This window comes from Colletes gigas, unplaced genomic scaffold (assembly GCF_013123115.1).
Source record: "Colletes gigas isolate AHSC1104 unplaced genomic scaffold, ASM1312311v1 Colletes_gigas_Sc00045, whole genome shotgun sequence".
NCBI classification, from domain to species: domain Eukaryota; kingdom Metazoa; phylum Arthropoda; class Insecta; order Hymenoptera; family Colletidae; genus Colletes; species Colletes gigas.
Genome location: NW_025106674.1, coordinates 1,272,869 through 1,294,772, shown reverse-complemented (window position 1 = coordinate 1,294,772; position 21,904 = coordinate 1,272,869). Strand labels below are relative to the sequence as shown.

Sequence of the window (21,904 nt, the reverse complement as noted above, 5' to 3'; positions counted from 1 at the left end):
CGGAGTTAGAAACGTCACAAGAGTTACCGATTATTCAAGCCAATGAAAACCTTGAAGAACGAAAACTGAGGGAGTTACAGTGGATAGACACCCTCATTAAGAACTGGGGCAATAATAAACCCCATGTACAAATAATGGGCGAGGCATTTAAAAAAATATTGGAGGCAGAAGCCTTGCCAGAAAATTAAATACTTTGAGAATGATAAGGTATATGTGTAAACAAATTTGCAGTAAGAATAAATAGTGCGCACTAATTTAATTCACCATTAACGATGAAATTAAATGTCAACCGTTTTACAGAACACCAACTTCACCAACGTGGGGACCAATCGTGAGTCGTTGAAGACTTCTTCCAAAAACTCGCTGTATCTTCGACGATGAAACTAAATCCTTAAAAACATCTGCGTAGGTCACCAGCCTCTGCGCATTTAATGATTATCACATGTTATCAATAATTGAAGATTCCTGCTCAATAAATCTAAATGCAATTAGGAATAACACTTCCAACCGAACATCCTGTATATTACATATGTACTTATAAATTACTACATATAGAGTAATAATAACAATCATTATTAAAACGCTTAGAGACAAGTAATAGATTACGAGTAAGTTGTAAATTAGATCAGTTTCGTATGACGGTTCACGCGGTCAGAGTGTCAGGTGTGTCACTATGTATTGAGAAAGGTTATGAACTTTTCTTCGGCTTTCTCTTTGATATCCGATACCCGATGTCGCGGCGCGATCGAAAAAAGTTAATATCTTCTCGGCACCGGTCTCCACTCGGCGGCGCGGTGATTACAAACGAAGTAGTGGGGATAGCTTCGCGTCTATAGAGAATCCGAAAACGCGCGGCTATAGAGAGACAATACTGTACTCCAGGAGTATGTAGTAAATTAATACCTGAGTTTAAGGAACCTTATGAAATCGCAAAAGTATTACGTAATGATCGATACGTTGTGAAAGATGTTGACGGGTTCCAGTTAACTCATATACCTTATATAGATACATGGGAAGCAGCTAACATGCGTCCATGGAAATCAGGATCGACTTTGTTAACTCCGTACTTGTTCGAGGAGTTAGATTTTGTAGTAAATCAATTTATTTGATTTACAATCACAGTAAATTCTTAAAATTAATAACAAGAAATATTTTTGCTTTGATCACCTGGGTGATCGAGCAAAGTCCGAGTTCTGGTCAGGCGTCCAAATGCCTTCAGAGACTAAGATGTTCTGAATTGGCGTCCAAAAGCCGTCCTCGAGGAAGACTTCATATCTCCCTCTTAGTGCCTCCTTGGAGGCGTCGATGTTCGGATTGGGCCTTGTCCTGCTCAATCCGGAATTTGTTTAGGTTTTGGATTGTGCAACGCCCACAGCCTAGTTTGTTCATCTTGCAAATCAAGGTCTGCAGGACGTTGCACAATCCCTGGGTTAATTTATTACCCTACTTTGTTCTAGTGACTGTCCTGGTCCTGATGGCAAGCACGTGAGGGTCTGCGATACATCAATTGCCGTTGAGGGTGGTCTAACCGGGGACCGTTTCCAGAGAAATCTGAAACCGGCATCCGGCCAGACCTAGTTCTTTAGAAATTGCATGCTGTCCGTGAAAAATTGTGACTTCCTCAAAAACGGCACTGTTCATTGTCGAGTGCAGCGGAAACCCTTCACGTGGCGGCAACAGACTTAGCTGTAGTTTTTTTGTTGAATGTTTAAGATCACATGCGCCTTTAGTTGTAGTTTTATTAACGTCCGTTATGAGTAGTTGTTATAAATATATTTTGGTTTATCTAAGTTTATAATCGAATATTGTAAGTTAATCGGGACGATTAACAGTCAGGATGGTCGAATTGTAGGCGAGAATAGAAACTTGAGCCGCGTGTTTATGGAAGGGCCGCTCCGACGGGTTCGAGCGCGCAACCGAGATAAAGATAAGGTTTCGACTAGAGTTTCTGATTTTGAACGTGTATTGAATATACACGTGTAGTTAATATACAGGGTGTCTCACCCGATTTTGACATCTTGATTTTCTCGCTATTGTTACTCGTAACAAAAAATGTTTCAGCGGAGGCTTGAATGATATCGAGTGGAGCATATTCTGATGTTATTAGTTTTTTCGTGAGTGGACACGTAAAGGTCATATAAAGGTCAACTTTGTTTTTTTTAATGGAATGAGGTATTTTTTAATACATCAATCGAATCAGCTGGACAATCGTTATAAAAAAGTACTAACTATGTAACGTCGAAAAATTAGTAGTTCAGGAGATATTTCAATTTAAATAATTCTAAAACACCATTACTGTTGTACTAAGACATTAGCGTTTATTTACAGGAATGGTTCAACGTAACGACCATTTACATCACGGCATTTTTTAAATTGATCAAGTAATGACTGGTTTACGTTGTTTAATGTATCGACTGATATTTTACGACATTCAGCGATAATACGCTGCTTCATATCGGCCACTGTAGTTGAAGCTTTAGCATAAACTTTATTCTTTAAATGGCCCCATAAGAAAAAGTCGAGGGACGTTAAATCAGATGACCGTGACCGCATTTGAAGTTCATTCATAATTTGGAACCTACTAATAATATTAACACCACTAATACCGGAACAGAAAGTACCTATTCAAATGTTAACGGTAAGTACCAACATTAAAACATCATAAAAGATGAAACGAATGGTAGCAATAAATAAGTAATTCATATATACAGAACATGTGGAAGAAAATACAATTCTCGAAAATTCGCAACCACCAAAAAAACGTCGAAGACTGTCTATTTTAAACTGTCAGACTTCAAACATTCGTTTATGCGATCCTGCGAAAACGGAAAAAGTACACCAGGCAGTAGCAAAATTAATTGCCAAAAATCAGTTACCTATTTCTTTCTGTTCATCCGATGGTTTTCAAGAGTTTATGTCTGTAGTGCAGCCAAATTATAAAATATGCAAAGACAAAGCAATGAAAAAAATATTAATGGGTCTGAAGAGTACGGTCGTGACAAAGATAAGGGAACATTAAACGCTGTTAAAAATGTAGTGTGTACATCCGATTGTTGGTCATCGTTAGCACAGGATTCGTACATTGCGATAACTGTACATATTATTAATTCCAATTGGAACACAGACAGTTTTGTTTTGAGTGTATATGAGATGGAAGAACGCCATACTGCCCAAAACCTCGCAGATGAGCTACAGAGAACTCTCGAAGAATGGGAAATTAATTCGAAAGTAGTAGCCATTGTAACAGACAATGCCAAAAATATGGTAAATGCCATCTCATTGTTATCGGAAGTGTCGGACAACACCAACATTTATAGCGTAACATGTGCAGCACACAGTGTGCAATTAGCTGTAAATCATGCATTAAAAGAAAAAACCGTACAACAAATAATCGATACATGCAGTAAAATGGTAGGACATTTTAAACATTCAAATGTTGCGAAACATGCATTACAGGAAAAACAAGTACAGCTTTCTTTGCCAAAAAATACATTAATACAAAGCTGCTCTACACGTTGGAACTCCACGTATTTTATGTTAGACAGTTTATATACAAATAGATGTGCAATATCAGATGTTATTGCAGATAGAGCCATTACTAATGCAAGGGTAGCACAATCTCTAGAAATAAATGAAAAACAATGGACAATAATAGAGTCTCTCTTAAATATTTTAAAACCGCTACAAATTATAACAACACTTTTTTGTGGAGAAAGCCACTCTCCTATCTCAATGGTGAGACCATTAATCAAAAAATTGATCGAAAAACACTTAAATTTAAACAACGATGATGCCACGCTTTTGTGTATATTCAAAAAAACTATAACTTCAGAACTTATGAGACGTTTCAAACTTGAATATTTATACAACGAAATCACCGATAACAATGATATTTATATTCAAATTGAAACATATATGACCGAGCCACAATTACGCTTTGATTTAAATCCATTTGAATGGTGGAAGGCTAGGACAAACAAATATCCAACAATTTCCGAAGTTCCCAAAAAATATTTAACAATTCCAGCAACCTCGGCGATGTTGGAACGATGCTTTTCATGCGCTGGAAATATTGTAACAAAAAAAAGAAACCGTTTGCTTCCAGAGAATGTTAACACCTTAGTTTTCTTATCTCAAAACAAAAATTTAATAAATTGAACTTGTAGCGTGTAAAATTAGATATAAACAAATTGTAACGCGGCGCCCCGTTTAGGAACCTGCGACGACGACGCCCCTGAGTTGGAAAAACCCCGTACGCGGCACTGTACAGAGCGACTGCAGGTACCGCGCAAAGGGAAAAAACCCTCCTCTCCATGGTCCGTCCTTTTCCTTGAAATAGCCCCCAGATTTCCCGATCAACAGAGTCAAGGTTAGGCTACAAAGGTTACGAGCAGACGACGCTTACGGTGTTCGGCACTCCACAACTTTGTATCGCAAACCATCCCAACGCCCAAGCCGAGGAAACCGAGATCTATATAGTGACCGGTACCAAAAGCTTGTCCTACACTCTAGAGGAAGACGTCTCCGACGGCACCTCTACGAATCCTCTCGCATCCCTCCTCGTGGAAGAAGACGTTGCCTACGCGGCCCACGGCACTTCCACACTCCTTCAAAGAAAGTCGATCCGCGAGTCGTAGTAACGACCGAATTACGCGTTCGGCTATCACCAAAACTACCTCCGCCAGCTAGATTTCAAATCGCGCCGTGACCAAACCGTACGTGTCAACCCTCGACCATATCGCAAAAACCAGTGTAAAAGTTTTATCTTTGTTTTGTGAACAATAAACCACATTCCCGTTACAAACTTTATTAATCAAACCCATAATGTTTCTTATTTTCACCTACTACCCAGTAAATTAAGTCTCATATACAATTTACACATCTAAATATTCTGATATTTAATTATAAAATAAAACATGGGGTACAGGTAATACATGTGGAACAGTATATTTCGACACGTGTATCCGTGAACCTCAATAAACGGATACATGTATAGATATTATGATCCGTGTACCAATATATTTCAATACACGTGTATCCGTGTATTTCAATACGCGTGTACCCGTGTATTGAGAAGTACACGGATTAAGATACGAATATGTTAATTACACGTGTACACATATATATTAGGTACACGTGAAATCAAGATCGCTAGTTTCGACGAAGTATCGACAATGTTTATTTTAAAGAGAAAACTGAATAAGCCTGCACGTGTCCGGCGAGCGACTGGAAACGCTTCAGTCAGGCAGTCTTGTCGCAGTTACGAAGGAGGACGGATGTACCACCTTAAGAATAAACTTGTATTCAGTTTCTAAATCCGTTTACCTCCCTTTTAAAGTACACCTCCTCATTTCGATTTCTAAAATTGTAGCATTACACATGGATTAAATTTCTTTTTCGCATAAAGAAACCCAAATCCTTGATTTATTTATTGCATTTCTCAAATTTTGTCATAATTCCTGAGTGTATGTGGAATGTTAGCAAATAAAATTATTGTGACTGTATAAGATTTAGATTCAATACACTTTTTCAAAGATGGTAATGTTTCAAACTGATTAATATTTTGTTGAGAGAGAAAAGGGTCCGAAACATTCCAACTCCGCGCACGAACTCTTCCAAAGAGTGGGGCATTCCGATTCCGAGCACGACGAGCGCGTGACGCCCTCTTAATATTACTAACTTCCTTCTCAAAAACGATAGCGAGTGGTTGTGTTCACAAGACAGTCTAAATAAACTTATTCTACATCGGAATTCTCCTTTTTTCCTCAAATTACCGTAACATATTTGAAAACAGCTTTTGATCATCGTTTAGACATATTTTTCTTTAATAAATTCATTCTTTTTAAAAAACAATTCGAGATAGAAAGGCAACATATTCTTCTGAGGTTTAGTGAAGGCGAAGAAGTAACATTTCTTATTGCAGAGTATTCGTTTATATTGTTAATAGAATAGTAATAGGAGATGCACAGTGATCGAAAGTGTAGCCATAGATAAAGAAAAACAGAATAAAACTTTATTATGAATAGGTGAAATATACAGTGAAAACTCGATAAATGTCGCTACTCCGGGTCCGGTCAGCAACACTTACGGAATAGGAGAATCGTCTTTCGAATTTGATTGTAGTTTGCCGACGCTTCGAACGTAGAAAGAGTCAGTAGCTAAAGAAGAAAGAGGGACTGAAACTCGGATTTATCGCCCCAGTTTAAATATCCGCGTCAGTGTGACCACACTACTGCACAGAAGAAAGTTTTTTATTTTTTACTTTTTGTTAATAAAAATTTCACTATCATGTTGGGGAGATTTCTCTGATTAAAATGAGGCTAAACACGATATAAATCGGTCAATATTTGGTAGCATAATATTGAATTAAATATTGTACTTGCGAGTCTTTCTCTCTTTATTTATCCTTCTTGTGCTGTCCTTTTCTATGTTCGGAAATATCAAAGAACGACACATCGAGGTGCTGGCTACATTTATCGAACGGGAGGTAGCTATTTTCAAACGGAACGGTTCCACCGTTTCGTAAGTGATCAAAAACTGCAACACTTATGAAATAGGAGGTTTCGTTAGCTACCACTGTTCGATAAATGTACCAATCCACTGACCTTGCGAAGATACGAGTACACAATATTTAATTCAATATTATGGTAACAAATATTGGCCGATTTATATCGTGTTTAGTCTCATTTTAATTAGAAAAATCTTCCCCACATGATAGTAAAATTTTTATTTAAAAAAAGTAAAAAATAAAAAACTTTCTTCTTGTACAGTAGTGTGGTCACACTGACAGGGACATTTAAACTAAGTTGACGAAGGCAATAAAGATTTTTAAAGAAAGCCGCTACGTCTCCGGTTACACTTCGCCTCACTGGTTCAAGGGGGATCCCCCTAGTGGTGGGGATAAAAATGTATCATTTATGGAACAGCTCTTGAGGACATTTATCGAGTTTTCACTGTATTTCGTTCTGCGACAATCGCATCTGTACGAGAACACACAACGATCTGACGAACGCACGGCACGGTGTTCGTTTAAAGAACAGTTCGAGTAACAATCAAGTGATCGCCGAAACAGAAAAGGGCGATTGCACGACGTGTGCAAACCCGAACCGTTAACACGTTCGTTGCCCAGCGCAATTCGGTTGAGTTTCTCGCGGGGCCCAAATCCGACTGTTGGAACGCCGAAACATAAACAGAGCGATAAGCGGGAAATAGCAAGGATGTAACTCGAGTTGGCACTCGAGTAACGTTTTCGAACCTTCGATTCATAACAAAGTACAGTATTGTCTCTCTATAGCCGCGCATGTCGGGACCGGGCGCACGCAACTTGAGAGACGAGTAGTCTATTCGGCTTTCTTTGATTTCACGCTCGAGCGTTCAAGGGGGATGGGGCTCGTCGACTTTTCTTCGGCTTTCTCTTTGATATTCGATACCCGATGTCGCGGCGCGGTGATTACAAACGAAGTAGTGGGGATAGCTTCGCGTCTATAGAGAATCCGAAAACGCGCGGCTATAGAGAGACAATACTGTATTTAGTTCTGAAATGGGGAGAGCGATAAGGTTTTCGGCTAGAGGACTGTCTGTGATCTCACGGCAGTTATCCCAGATCCTTCATTTAGTCAAGAAGCATACTTTATTTGAGACGCACGTCGGTGACTTTTTTATCCTCAAAATGTTCGTTGGATGTCGTAAAAATATAATTGAAAGTGAGGAGAGTAGTGATGACGAAGTAGTGAGTTTTAGAAGAAAAGTTATAAATAGAATTTCATCGAGTTCAAACTCCGATTCTGAGGAATCATATGCAAGTGAAGACCTCGACGACATTTTGGAAGAACTTGCTATAGACGAAGAAGAGCAGCTGAGCTCTGTTCATGATTTATTGGACAATATCCAGTGGAACGAGTTTGCTAACAGGCAACAGTCATTTACGTTCACCGGAAAAGATGGGCTTCTGATGGATTTGCCGTCTGATATTAGCGCAAGTGAAGTGCTTTCGCTATTCTTAGACGAAAAAGTGATAAGCCTTTTAGTCACAGAGACTAATAGATATGCAGAGCAAAAATTGCATCAACAACAAATGACTGAGCATGCTCGACTGAACAGGTGGAAACCCACCACTTCTGCAGAAATTATAAAATTTATAGGACTGATGATTTGGATGGGTCTAGTACAGACACCGCTTGTGAAATGTTGGTCAAAGGACCCTATCTACAACTTTCCATTTCCGCGCAGCAAGATGTCCCGTAATCGTTTCGAATTACTATTAGCAAACTTGCATTTTGCAAATAACGAAACGATAGAAAAGGGTAGCAGACTTGGAAAAGTTTTGCCACTCCTAAACCTATTGACAGACAACTTTCAAAAAGTCTTTTCACCAGGTGAAAATATTATAATCGACGAAACAATGGTTTCTTGGAGGGGACGACTAATATTCAGACAATACATACCAACTGTTTGGGCTTCGGTGAGTCGACCAGGTTTATGACATAGAACCGCGTTTGTAGAGTTTCGTCAAGGCCAGCATGGGCAAAAAATATCTTAGAGTTTCGCTAAACAAAAGGGACAAAGTGTCATAAACTTGGTTGGCGAAGGCAGTCTCGAGTGGTTGCAGCCCCAAGAGACTGTCGGATGGCCCACACGTGCGCGGCTCTTCGCCTTGGGCCTCCCTTGTTTTCGTCGATGGTTTGTACGCGGGCCCAAGGGCTGACGCACGCGGTGGAAAGTCCCCGGAGTTGCCAAACGTAGCACCCTCCACCTTGGACGCCAAGCTACGTCGGCATCGTCGCACCCCCGCCCCAAAGTCAGCAGTATAAAAACGGCGGCATGCCGTGATTTCGACCTTATTGCTTATTACTCGCTTATTCGCTTAGTCGCTTACTTGCCTACTTGCTTGCTTACGTACTTAGTTACCATTTGACAAACAGATAGTGCGCTAGCCGTTCCTAATCTGATCAGTGTATACTTTTGTTGAGTTTTAAAATACAATAGAATAGTAAAACGTCTCGTTAGTCCCCTGAATAAGGGGTGGTCCTTCGAAATTTAGTTTAGTCGGCACACCACGTGCAAATTTACTACTCCGGAACGATCCTTTCGGTTCGGACTAAACATTGGTCCTTCGAGCCGGATAAGAACCACGTCACATATAGTTCTTGTGGCCGGTCAGTGCCACGCAGCAACAGTATCGAAGAATTGATAGAACTCAACACAGAACACGTGATTCCGAGAAGGAGTGCAACTGCGCTCAGCTTTTGGAGCCAGAAACCTGAGATCGGTGACAAGCAGCATCCAGAGCGGTTCGGACGGGTCAACAATTTGGACAACGTCACCCCTGGACGAGATAGGATTGCCACCGATACAGCATTGGAAGTATTGTCCAATACTTCATTATTGGAAATCTTCGAGACATCCGGAAGCTGTGGTCCACGTACTGGACGCACATTCTGACTAGCAGCGGACGACGCATCGCAGCAGAGCAGCATCCAGGAAGGCATCAGGCGACGTCAACGTGTACATCGCCGCCCCTGGACGAGATAGCTAATCGAGCTCTGACAGGACGACTTCGCTGGACGTCACCACCAAGACGACTCAGCATCTTCTCCTTCCGTAAGTCCACTCCCGCATTTTTTCGGTCTGTGCTAAATTATAGTTAAAATGGACGGCTTGACAACATTAATTCGCGAGCGCGGCCAATTGAAGGCCACTTTGACGCGTTTCGCGAACTTCTTTGACACATCGGCGAGCGCGACTCCCATAGACTCGTTAGAAAAACGTCTGAGAATGAATGAAGCGATATATTACAAATTCGAGAGCATTCAATCGAAAATAGAGTCAGCGGTTGCAGAAACACAAGACGAGGCCATGCATGCGGCTTTTAGGGACACGTTCGAAACAACGTACTTCGACTTGATGGCAAAGGTAGAAGGGTACATTTCGAGATCGCGCGCGTCCACTCAACCGTCGCCGTCGCCCAGCACAACGTCCGCGCCGACGGAATTGCCAGCTACCCCGCGACTCCCCACTATCGTGTTGCCAGAATTCGATGGCGATTATAATAACTGGCTGCGGTTTCGCGACACGTTCGTCTCGTTGATACACCAAAATGTATCACTGTGTAATATTCAGCGATTCCATTACTTAAATTCGGCATTAAAGGGGAGCGCGGCTCGAGTAATTAGGTCATTGGGTGTTTCTGATGAGAATTATAGGCTAGCTTGGGAAACACTGAAGAATAGATACGAAGACCCTAAATCGTTGATATACCACCACGGTAACGCTTTGCTGAACCTACAATCGGTTCACAAGCAAACGCACACAACCCTTCGCGACTTGGTAGATAACGCAAACAACCACGTATTAGCACTAGGCGCGTTAGGCCAGCCAACCAAACATTGGGACACGTTGCTAGTTTTGATTTTGTCGAGGAAATTAGATGTTGCGACACAAAGGGAATGGGAAAAACGGTCCCTTAGATTGACAGAAATCGCAACGTTTCGAAATTTCGTAGAATTTGTTGAAGAGCAGGCGAAATATCTTGAACGGGCCCCAGCAGGTAGACAGCCCGCAGGTAGCGATTCGAGACCCTTGTACAAACCACCCGGTCACTCCAAGCCTCAACCCAGAACAGATTACGTAGCCTCGCACGTTGCCAATATGCAAACTCAATGCATATTGTGCAAACGTGAGCACTCGCTACAACATTGCGAGAAACTGAAAGGTATGCCTCATTCGGAGATGCATGCTACTGTGAAACAATTACAAGTTTGTTTTAACTGCCTGCAACAAGGCCATCAAATTAAAAATTGCACGCGAGGCTCCTGTAGGAAATGCGGGAAAAGGCACAACACGTTGTTACATCGAGATCAGGCCTCTGTTTCCGCTGGCTCAGAGCCTTTCGTTCGAAATTCGGAATCTGTCGCGCCCGTCCCAACACCCGCGACCTCCTGCGTCTCAAACTTAGCTAATAACATTGGCAACCATGCAGTTTTATCCACGGCCATAGTTTACTTAGAAGATAACAAGGGAACAAAACATGAATGTTGCGCGTTGTTAGACGCCGGATCACAGGCCCATTTCATAACCGAGGCACTGTGCAATCGATTACGCCTTCCGCGCTCGAACATTGAAATGACGGTCGGCGGGTTAGGTAGAACGGTCAGCTCTACACGATCGAGGGCACAGGTAGCCGTGTCATCCAGACACAATAATTTTCGCGCTAACGTCTCATGTCTCGTTCTAAAAACCATCACCGAAGACATGCCGAATGTCCCGATTGATCGGACGAGCACATCGTGCCCACCGGGGATGCAATTAGCTGATCCAAACTTTGCCAAATCAAAGCAAGTTGACCTGCTGATAGGTGCAGGACTCTTCTGGCAGCTCCTGTGCATCGGACAGCAGAAGGCTGGAACAGAAGGCTTGATTTGGCAAAAGACGAGATTAGGTTGGGTTCTGGGAGGACAGTTAAATTCAACAGACCGGAGAACGCGAACTAGCAATTGTTACGTGATCTCGAATGAGCAGTTAGATACTAGCCTGGCGCGATTTTGGGAATTAGAAAATGTAACATCAGACAAGGACGGACCGTTGACCGACGCGACGAACGACGCCGAACAACACTTTCGACGAACGACAAGACGCGACGATGACGGCCGATATTTAGTGAGCATTCCATTTACAAACAGCATCAACCAGTTAGGGGATTCGAGAGCTCAAGCTGAAAAAGGATTCGCAGCCATTGAACGTAAACTAGCTCGGCAACCCGATTTACGCCGAGAATACGTTTCCTTCATGCACGAGTATGAACGACTTGGACATATGACTCGACGCGACACAGCGACAACTAGCACTACCCTTAGGTATTACCTGCCGCATCATGCAGTTTTCAAGGCCTCTAGCACAACGACTCGGGTCAGAATAGTTTTTGACGGGTCGGCAAAAACGTCCTCGGGCCTGTCATTAAATGACATACAATTAGTAGGGCCGACCGTACAAGACGACCTTTTTTCCATCGTAGTTCGATTCAGAAAGCACAAATTTGTACTTTCGGCAGATGTAGAGAAAATGTATCGACAAGTGCTCGTCCGACCAGAGGATCGGAAGTACCAGTGTATTCTTTGGCGTTCGTGTGTGGACGGTCCGATCAACACGTACGAATTGAATACGGTGACATACGGTACATCTTCGGCCCCATTTCTAGCCACTCGCGTCTTGCACCAGATAGGATTAGAATGTGCAAATCAATCGCCTCTAGCAAGTCGTGCGATAATTTATGACTTTTACGTAGACGACTTGCTCACCGGATGCGAGACAGTAAGGGAAACACAGGCATTAAAGAAACAGCTGACACAAGTTCTAGGGCAAGCAGGGTTTCAGTTACGAAAGTGGGCATCAAACAAGCCCGAAATCTTGCATGATCGGTCTAGCATAGAAAAGGAGATCAAACCTCCCGAAGGAGATTCCAAAACATTAGGATTGATATGGCTTTCCGAACCAGACGAGCTTCGGTTTTCGGTCAGAGAGCCAATCTATACTCGCATCACTAAACGCACCATACTTTCTGAAATCGCTCAGGTGTTCGATCCACTCGGCTTAGTTGGTCCCGTAATTACAAGGGCCAAGATTTTAATGCAAACCTTGTGGCAGCTGCAATTAGGTTGGGATGAAAGTGTAGATCAAGATCTTCATGCCCAATGGTCAAGGTTTCGTACAGAATTGAACCAGGTCAAGACATTAGAAATACCGCGCCGTGTAATATGCGATAACGCAAGGGCAGTAGAACTGCACGGGTTTTCGGACGCGTCGGAAAGGGCCTACGGTGCGTGCATCTACCTGCGGTCGCTCGACGAGACCGGCAGGTACACGGTGCGATTGCTTTGTGCCAAATCTCGAGTCGCTCCTTTGAAAACAACCACCCTTCCGCGGCTAGAATTATGCGGTGCCCTTTTGCTAGCCCAATTAGTCAAACGAATCCGATACGCGTTACAGTTAGCATTCAAGTGCGAACATTACTGGTCAGACTCCACAATTGCTCTAGCCTGGATCAGAGGTCAACCAAACCGTTGGAAGACCTTCGTGGCGAACCGCGTGTCAGAAATTCGACAATCTACGTCAGTAGAAAACTGGCACCACGTGGCTTCGGAAGACAACCCTGCCGACGTGATTTCACGAGGCACCGACCCCACAACGTTAAGGCGTACAGACCTGTGGTGGTCTGGCCCATCGTGGCTATTACAAGAACAGCACGAATGGCCCTCAATCGAGACAATCCCAGACACAATGCCGGAAGAGATCAACCACGTTCGTAGTCATGTCGCAACACCTAATTGCCCGACGGACATCCTTTGCCGTTTTTCATCCTACTCTAGGCTTGTTAGAATTGTAGCGTACTGTAGGAAGTTCGTAGATCGGCTGAAATCCAAAACGCGGGAGAACAGTCAAACCCTCGCCGTGCAACCTAACGCCACAAATTCATGGCAATCATTTTTAACAGCACGCGAATTAGCTCGGTCCGAAAAGACAATAATCAAACTCGTACAGCAAGAGTGCTTCGGCAAGGAAATCAGCGATCTACAAGCAGCTAACCCGCTAGCACAAACCAGCAAATTAGCCTCGCTGAATCCGTTCCTGGGCTCAAAGGGTTTGCTCAGGGTGGGCGGGAGACTCCGAAACGCTCCTATAGTTTACAATCAGAAACACCCATTGATTCTACCCTCGGACCACCCATTGGCGAATTTAGTGGTGACCTATGAACACTGTCGATTGCTCCACGCGGGGTGTCAGCTCACCAGCGCATCGTTGCGCAATCGGTTTTGGATACTAGCTTGCAAGCGCGTGGTTAAGAAAATAATACACAGATGCATTCGTTGCTTCCGAACAAAACCGACCGACATAAATCCGATCATGGGAGACTTGCCTGCAACTCGGGTGACTCCTGCTCGACCGTTTGCTACCTGCGGAATCGATTATGCCGGTCCGTTATTAATTAGGGAACGCGGGCGTGCTCGCACCGCACACAAGGCCTACATTTGTATATTTGTATGTTTCGTCACCAAGGCTGTACACATAGAATTAGCAACAGACTTGAGCACTGACGCCTTCCTGAATTGCCTCAATCGGTTTATAGCTCGTAGGGGACGGAGTCACTGTATCTACTCAGACAACGGTAGAAATTTCATTGGAGCACGCAACAATCTTAATGAATTAGGAGTGTTACTAAATAGTAAAGCACACCACGCAAAGGTAGGAAATTTACTAGCACAGAAGCAGATACAGTGGCACCTGATCCCGCCACATGCGCCGCACTTTGGGGGTCTATGGGAGAGTGCTGTCAAATCAGCGAAACACCACGTCAAAAGAATAATAGGGGAACAGCGCCTCACGTACGAAGAGCTGTACACAATACTAGCACAGATCGAAGCATGCTTGAATTCCCGCCCTCTTCATCCTCTTTCGTCAGATCCCAATGATCTCACTCCTCTCACTCCTGGACATTTTTTAATCGGAGATGCACTAACCGCCCTGCCGCAACAGGATTTATTGCATCTAAAACAAAATCGACTAAACCGGCATCAGTTAGTCCAACAGATGCTGCAACATTTCTGGAAGCGTTGGCAGCAGGAGTATTTACACCATCTCCAGCAACGTCAAAAATGGAGGCTTCATTAACCAACCATAGTGAAGATAGGTGCCCTAGTCGTCATACGAGAAGACAACATCCCACCATTACGTTGGCGTCTTGGGAGAATTACCGAGCTCCAACCAGGCACCGATGGGATAATCCGGGTGGTGTCCATCAAGGTGTCTGATGGCATTATCAAGAGACCGGTGACAAGAATCTGCCTCTTACCGCTGGCAGAGGAAGAAGACGCTGCGGAAAATACCCCCGGCTCACAACCGAACGTAGAGTAATTCTTGGGATCTGTTCCCATTCACTATCAATCAGTACTTGTTATACTAATAGACTAGTCTAGCTCTTAAAAAAAAATATATATAGTTGTAACCTCCCCGGAGTAGCATTAAGTAGCATCATAGTTTAAAATTGTATCCACCGTGAGCATTTAATTCATCGACATGAATCGTACCAATTAGTTAGTTTATGTTTAGTTTTTACAGTATATTAAACGCTTGAGCTTTCAAGGTGGGCGGGATGTTTGGGCTTCGGTGAGTCGACCAGGTTTATGACATAGAACCGCGTTTGTAGAGTTTCGTCAAGGCCAGCATGGGCAAAAAATATCTTAGAGTTTCGCTAAACAAAAGGGACAAAGTGTCATAAACTTGGTTGGCGAAGGCAGTCTCGAGTGGTTGCAGCCCCAAGAGACTGTCGGATGGCCCACACGTGCGCGGCTCTTCGCCTTGGGCCTCCCTTGTTTTCGTCGATGGTTTGTACGCGGGCCCAAGGGCTGACGCACGCGGTGGAAAGTCCCCGGAGTTGCCAAACGTAGCACCCTCCACCTTGGACGCCAAGCTACGTCGGCATCGTCGCACCCCCGCCCCAAAGTCAGCAGTATAAAAACGGCGGCATGCCGTGATTTCGACCTTATTGCTTATTACTCGCTTATTCGCTTAGTCGCTTACTTGCCTACTTGCTTGCTTACGTACTTAGTTACCATTTGACAAACAGATAGTGCGCTAGCCGTTCCTAATCTGATCAGTGTATACTTTTGTTGAGTTTTAAAATACAATAGAATAGTAAAACGTCTCGTTAGTCCCCTGAATAAGGGGTGGTCCTTCGAAATTTAGTTTAGTCGGCACACCACGTGCAAATTTACTACTCCGGAACGATCCTTTCGGTTCGGACTAAACACCAACCAAAACTCATAAATATGGTATAAAGCTTTTCAAATTGTGCTCCACCGAAGGGTATACATGGTCTGCGAAAATATATTCTGGACGAGACATCAGCGGAAGAAGGCAAATTGGCATAGCTGAAAACGTCTGCATTGAACTTGCAGATAAATTGATAAATGAAGGAAGAACTTTGTTTGTCGACAACTTTTACACAAGCTATGAATTAGCAGCCAAATTTTTAAAATTCAAGACGCATGTCGTTGGGACTGTGCGATACAACAAAAAATTTATGCCACGTTTTGTAATGTCGTACCCATTGAAGAGAGGTGAAATGATAGCAAGAGAAGATGACAACGGTATTGTGGTGTTAAAGTGGAGGGATGTTCGCGATGTTAGGATGTTATCAACAAAACATGCACCTATTATGATTTCAACCTCGGATTCTACTCATCGCGGGCGTCCTCCTAAACAGAAACCTTTGGCGATACTGGCATATAATAATGGAAAAAGTGGCATCGACAGGAGCGATCAGATGGCGTCATATGCCACAACGATACGAAAAAGTATCAAGTGGTATCGGAAATTAGCACTGCACTTGCTTTTAGGAACAAGTATAGTAAATGCTCACATCGTGTACCAGAGAGCCACAAATAAAAAAATTGAAATAAGAAAATTTCGGGAGCTCCTCGTTGCCGAATGGTTGTCCCCGGAAAATGCTACGCATAGAAATAAAACAAGGAACGTGTTCCATAAGCTAGAGATTCGTAGGAATCAGCAGGGCAAGCCTATAAGAAGGATGTGCGCTCTATGTTACCAGAAGAGAAGGCAAACTGCTGAACGTCAAGAAGCGAAAAAAAATGTAAAAAAAACTACGACCTATTGTTTCAATTGTCCAAAATACCCTCAAATGTGTTTAGAATGTTTCAACGCACACCATACGACATAGTATAATGTAATATGTTATCCTAAATATAAATTAGTAAACAGTATAGTATAATATTTATATTTCAGTGCTTATTCCATTAAATTCCTTTTAAAAATCCAACTGAAAGTACTATTAACTTGAATAAGAGAGCGTCACCCATATTTGGGTGACGGGGCCCCCACGGAAGCATACCCGTCACCCAGATCTGGGTGACGCGGCGACGAACGTGTTAACGGATTCCGTCTCGCAATATAACATCAACGGTTTCCTATGACAACAGTTTGAAACACAAACATCTCTTGACGCTTCTCCGTAACACTTGATACATTCAGAGAAAAATCTTCAAGTGCTTTAGGCCCCAGTGTTTCGTTTTGGTTTAGAGAGCTCAGTTTTGTCTTTAAAATCGTTCGGAATAGTTGTGCTGACGAGTTCAGAAAGATTTCATTTCCACTGGATAAATCGTGTTCGGTGAACATATTTGTCATTTATAGTGCACTTGGATGCTTTTTAACATTTTTTGACTATACATATATGCATATATCGTAGTATAGTATTTTTAGTGTATAAAGTGCAGTATAATATAGTATTTAGTACAGTGTAGTTATAAAGTAGTGTTGTATTACGATTAATTTAACATAGTGTTTTTTAGTTTAACATAGTACAATGACACGAAAGTGCAAGAATGATCCAAACTCTTTTTGCTACGTTTGTGGGGAAGTGGTAGTGAAATCGAGTCGCCGCAAAATAACTTCTAAAATAGAATATGCGTATGAACAATACTTTGGACGTAAACTTGGTGACCAAGATAAATACTGGGCACCGCATATTTGTTGCCAACGTTGTGCCTCCGCACTTTTAGCTTGAACAAGAGGAAATAACAGAAGTCTGCCATTCACAATTCCAATGGTATGGAAAGAGTCAAGCGATCATGTTGCAGACTGTTACTTTTGTTTATGCAAAATTAGTGGATTTAATAAGAAAGGGAAGAAGAAAATTGTATACCCAGATGTATCTTTCGCCACGCACCCAGTAGTATCTGTATCGGCACCACCACCACTTAATTCTCATACACACCAGGATACTCCAGAAGATCAAGTCGAAACAACAATTGAAGAAACAGAACCGACCTTAACGATCTTGTGCGAAACTTGGATTTATCAAAAAATCAAGCAGAGCTTTTAGCATCTCGTCTACAGGAATGGAATTTGTTGAACAAAGCATCCAAAGTAACGTATTTTAGAGCACGACAACATAATTTTGAACAATTCTTTGTGATGCATGAAAAGCTTTGTGTTTGCACTGATGTGGATGAATTAATAAAAATTCTGGGTTTTAAACATGATCCAAAGGAATGGAGGCTATTCAAAATACAGTTTTGTAAGATTTACTGTAAGATATACTGTTGGATATGTAGACATGCATTATGACGGAGTGCGCATGCCGACCTCGAGAGTGTGAATGAGAGACATCTATGTGAGAGATCGAGAGCGGAGAGATACAAGGAATAATAGGAGGAGTGAACACGTGTCGAGACTGTGTCTGTATGCATATCGTTTATTCTGTATCCAAATATATATATTGTTAATATACAACGTGGGTGTTCATTTACATTAACATGGTAGCAGAGGTCCGTGGTTTATAAGTTTGTGCACAAAGTTCGTAAAAAGGAAAGAAAAATAACAAAGAGTAAAGAGACGGTATTTTTAGGTTAGAACAGTGGAAGGTTCTAGAAATCTCGAGAAGATATACATAAGAGGTTAGAACAGTAATAGATTCTAAAAAAAAATAAAGAATTCGAGATGGCCCATATGAAGTGCGATGATATAATTATACCCATTTTCGATGGAGCGGACTATAAAAATTGGAAAAAACGAATAACGACCTTTTTAAAATATAAAAGGTGCAATCAGGTAATAGAAAGAAAAAGGGAGGAGACCGATGAATTGGACACGTGGAATAACATGGACATTAAAGCAGTAAATTACATATACAGTGCAATAACAAACAGACAATTAGAATATATAAGTAATGTAGACACTGCTTTTGAAATTATAAGAAAATTTGACGAGATGTAAAGGATTACCAAGACATAACAACGTTTTTTGATGAGTTTGAAAAAGCAGTAAATGAGTTGAAGTCAGCTGATGCGAATATAACAGAACAGGAAAAGTTGAACTATATGATTAAAGCACTACCACAGTCATATAATTATATTGGAGATCTCATAGATGTGCTACCTGAAAACGAAAGGAATATAGAATATCTAAAAGGGAAATTGAAGATGAAATTTAAAGAAGGGGTAAATAAAGCAGAGGAAAATATACAAGCAGATAAGACGAATGCTTTTTCTGCAATCCAATCAAGCACAGGGATGAGAAGACAATATGCAAAATGCTGGGGGTGTGGTAGAGTAGGCCACACACAAAAATATTGTCGGCAGGTGAATGCTGGTCATCAACAGACGCAATGGAAGTCTGGACAATACGAACGTGGCAGAGGACGATCACAGCAAAATCGTGGACGTTTGTACAGATCCAGAGGAAGTCAACGTGGAGCATATAACAGTTACAGAAATGGAACGCAAGATGAAACATCAACGCATGGAGGAAGTAGCTTCATAGTACAAGTAAATGCTTCTGAAATCAAGGAAGAAGAGGCAACTAAAGCGAAGGAAATGGTTTGGTTACTGGATAGTGGATGCACTGACCATATTGGAAACGAGGACAAATGGTATGATGAGTGTATCACGTTAAAATCTCCGGTAAATGTCAAAATAGGAGATGGGCGAGTACTACAGGCAACCAAGGTTGGGCGAATAACAGCTCTATTCCAAGTAAAAAATGAAAGGTGTAACACGAGATATTAATTTAATATAGAAATAAGAACAACGACGCGGCTTTCGCCGAAAAGCCGCTATACCGCGCCCTTAGTTTAGTTACGTTAAAAACGTCGGCGAAGCGTTCGTCAAGAAGCCAGGTCAACGCTAAAATAGATGGGTCCTGGCCAATCAACAACGGCCAGGCCCACGCTAGCGCAGGTCGCCCGGGTATAAAAGCGGGCCCTTCGGCCCATGTTAGTCATCACATTCTCACGGAGACTCTCGTGGAGTTGACATCGAGACACTCATAAGCGAAACTAGTTCTCAAGTGAATTCATACAACAAGAAAAAAGGATCACGACCCAGGCACTCTACCAGGCACACGAGCAGGATACGGAAATACCCGACTAACAGGAAGGCAAGGCCCAACGACCAGAGCTGGCCGCCGGGCCGGAAAAAACAAATTTCCGCCACCGTCAAGCCGCCAGGCAGGATGGTGAGCCATACATACATATAATAAGGCGGCGCACGGCGTCACTTTCGGACTCCGGACGACCCTCAACCACGCCACTCACGGAAATCGACCTCAGTAAGACAGCACCAATGGACTCCACTAACAAACAGAGCACCGACCATGAAGGCTTCCTTCTTCCAAGGAAAAGGAAAACCTCCAAAGATTCACATACCACCCCATCCACATCGGCCATCCACGCCACGCCCGCAGCAACAACCAGCGTCCCTGTAGTCAACAGGTTCGCCATCTTGTCGGACATCTTCGATGTCGAACAAACCACCCCCATTACGCCACCACAGGTAACCCCAGCTGAAACAGTCAAGACACAAGGTAAGCCACCGCCTATATTTATTCACTCAATAATCAAGGACCACATAGGATTCTGTCGGCTAATAGAAAGTACGGTAAACGACAAATTCGAAATTAAATACCTCACTAACCAGGCTAAAATCACTCTCGCAACAATCAGCGACCACCGCGCGGTCAAAGAATTAGTAATTAAAAACAATTTACAAATGCACATGTACACACTCAACACGGATAAGACCACCGCAGTTGTCCTTAAAGGACTACCCAAGCTCCCAACCGAGCAAATCCTCTTAGAAATTCAAGCCAAGGGGTTAAATGCCTTAGCTTGCACAGAGTTAAAAAGAAAAGAGGCCAGCTATCTTGCCACTTACAAAATAATCTTCGCGAAGGGCACCACTCTCCAGCAGATTAATCATGTAAGATCGCTAGGACACACCAGAGCCTATTGGGAAAAGTTCAACAACTCCCGCCCATACATACAATGTTTCCGATGCCAGGCTTTTGGCCACTCGTCGGCCAACTGCACCAAAACCCCTTCATGTGTCAAGTGCGCAGGCAAACATTCTACCAAAGACTGTGTCAAGTCACCCAACACCCCGGCAACCTGCTGCAACTGCCACGGCCCTCACCCGGCTAATTATAGTCAATGCCCCTCGCTTCTCGCGTTTTTACAAAAAAGAGCACGCACCATAACACTCACAACCCCTGCTCCCTATCAAGCACCTACCCCACCGCAACCTACACGTGCCACCAATAAGCCACTCCTCTCGCACCCAATGCCTTCTGCAACCACAGCTAGGTCCTATGCAACTGTCACGGCTGCAAGACAAATCCCCAAGACTGCCCCTACCGAAACCAACAAAACCCCCGAACTATCAGACCTTTTCTCTAAAGCTCAGACCATAAATGAGCTCATTGACATTACCAGCATAGGAGCCGCATTAGACCATCTATACAACAAACTAATTACCTGCAAAACCAAGGCTCAAAAACTTCAAGCATTCTTAGAAGCCGCTGAGTTAATCAATGGCTAACCTGCCTACAAAAATCTTACTCTGGAATGCCACCAGCATCCTCAATAAAACACAAGAACTCCTAATGTTCCTTGAACACCACCGAATCCACATTGCTCTTGTGTCAGAAACATGGCTGAAGGACACAGATATAATAAAACTAACTAGATACAGAATCATAAGAAACGACAGGATAACGCCACACGGGGGTGTCGCCATCATAATTCACCAATCCTTACCATATAACAACCTTCCCCAACCTTTTCTGGACAACGTTGAGGGTGTCTTCATAGAAATTCCATCCAAACCCAAAATCATAGTTGGGGCTGCATACCTACCACCCAGGAAAAGATTCACACAGCACGACCTAAACACGCTAACCACACACTCTGCCAAATTTATCATCGGGGGTGACTTTAACGCAAAACACCCTAGCTGGAACAACACCTCAGCCAACGCCAATGGCAATACACTATACAAACACATGACTAAAAACAGCTACCATATTCTGCACAGTGACACGTACACGCACCTACAACCCA

At 42.8% G+C, this 21,904-nt stretch overlaps 2 protein-coding genes across 2 annotated transcripts; both read left to right on the top strand.

Annotated features, from left to right (window-relative positions):
* The first annotated feature begins 7,669 nt into the window (after positions 1 to 7,669).
* Positions 7,670 to 14,661, top strand: LOC122403177. The gene is made up of 3 exons (XM_043406537.1): positions 7,670 to 8,186; positions 9,400 to 9,600; positions 9,644 to 14,661. Exons 1-3 carry the CDS (start codon positions 7,670 to 7,672, stop codon positions 14,659 to 14,661), a joined length of 5,736 nt encoding a protein of 1,911 aa, XP_043262472.1.
* Positions 14,662 to 16,087: 1,426 nt separating this feature from the next.
* Positions 16,088 to 16,753, top strand: LOC122403176 (piggyBac transposable element-derived protein 3-like). The gene has a single exon (XM_043406535.1). It carries the CDS (start codon positions 16,088 to 16,090, stop codon positions 16,727 to 16,729), a length of 642 nt encoding a protein of 213 aa, XP_043262470.1. The 3' UTR covers positions 16,730 to 16,753.
* The last annotated feature ends 5,151 nt before the right edge of the window (positions 16,754 to 21,904 follow it).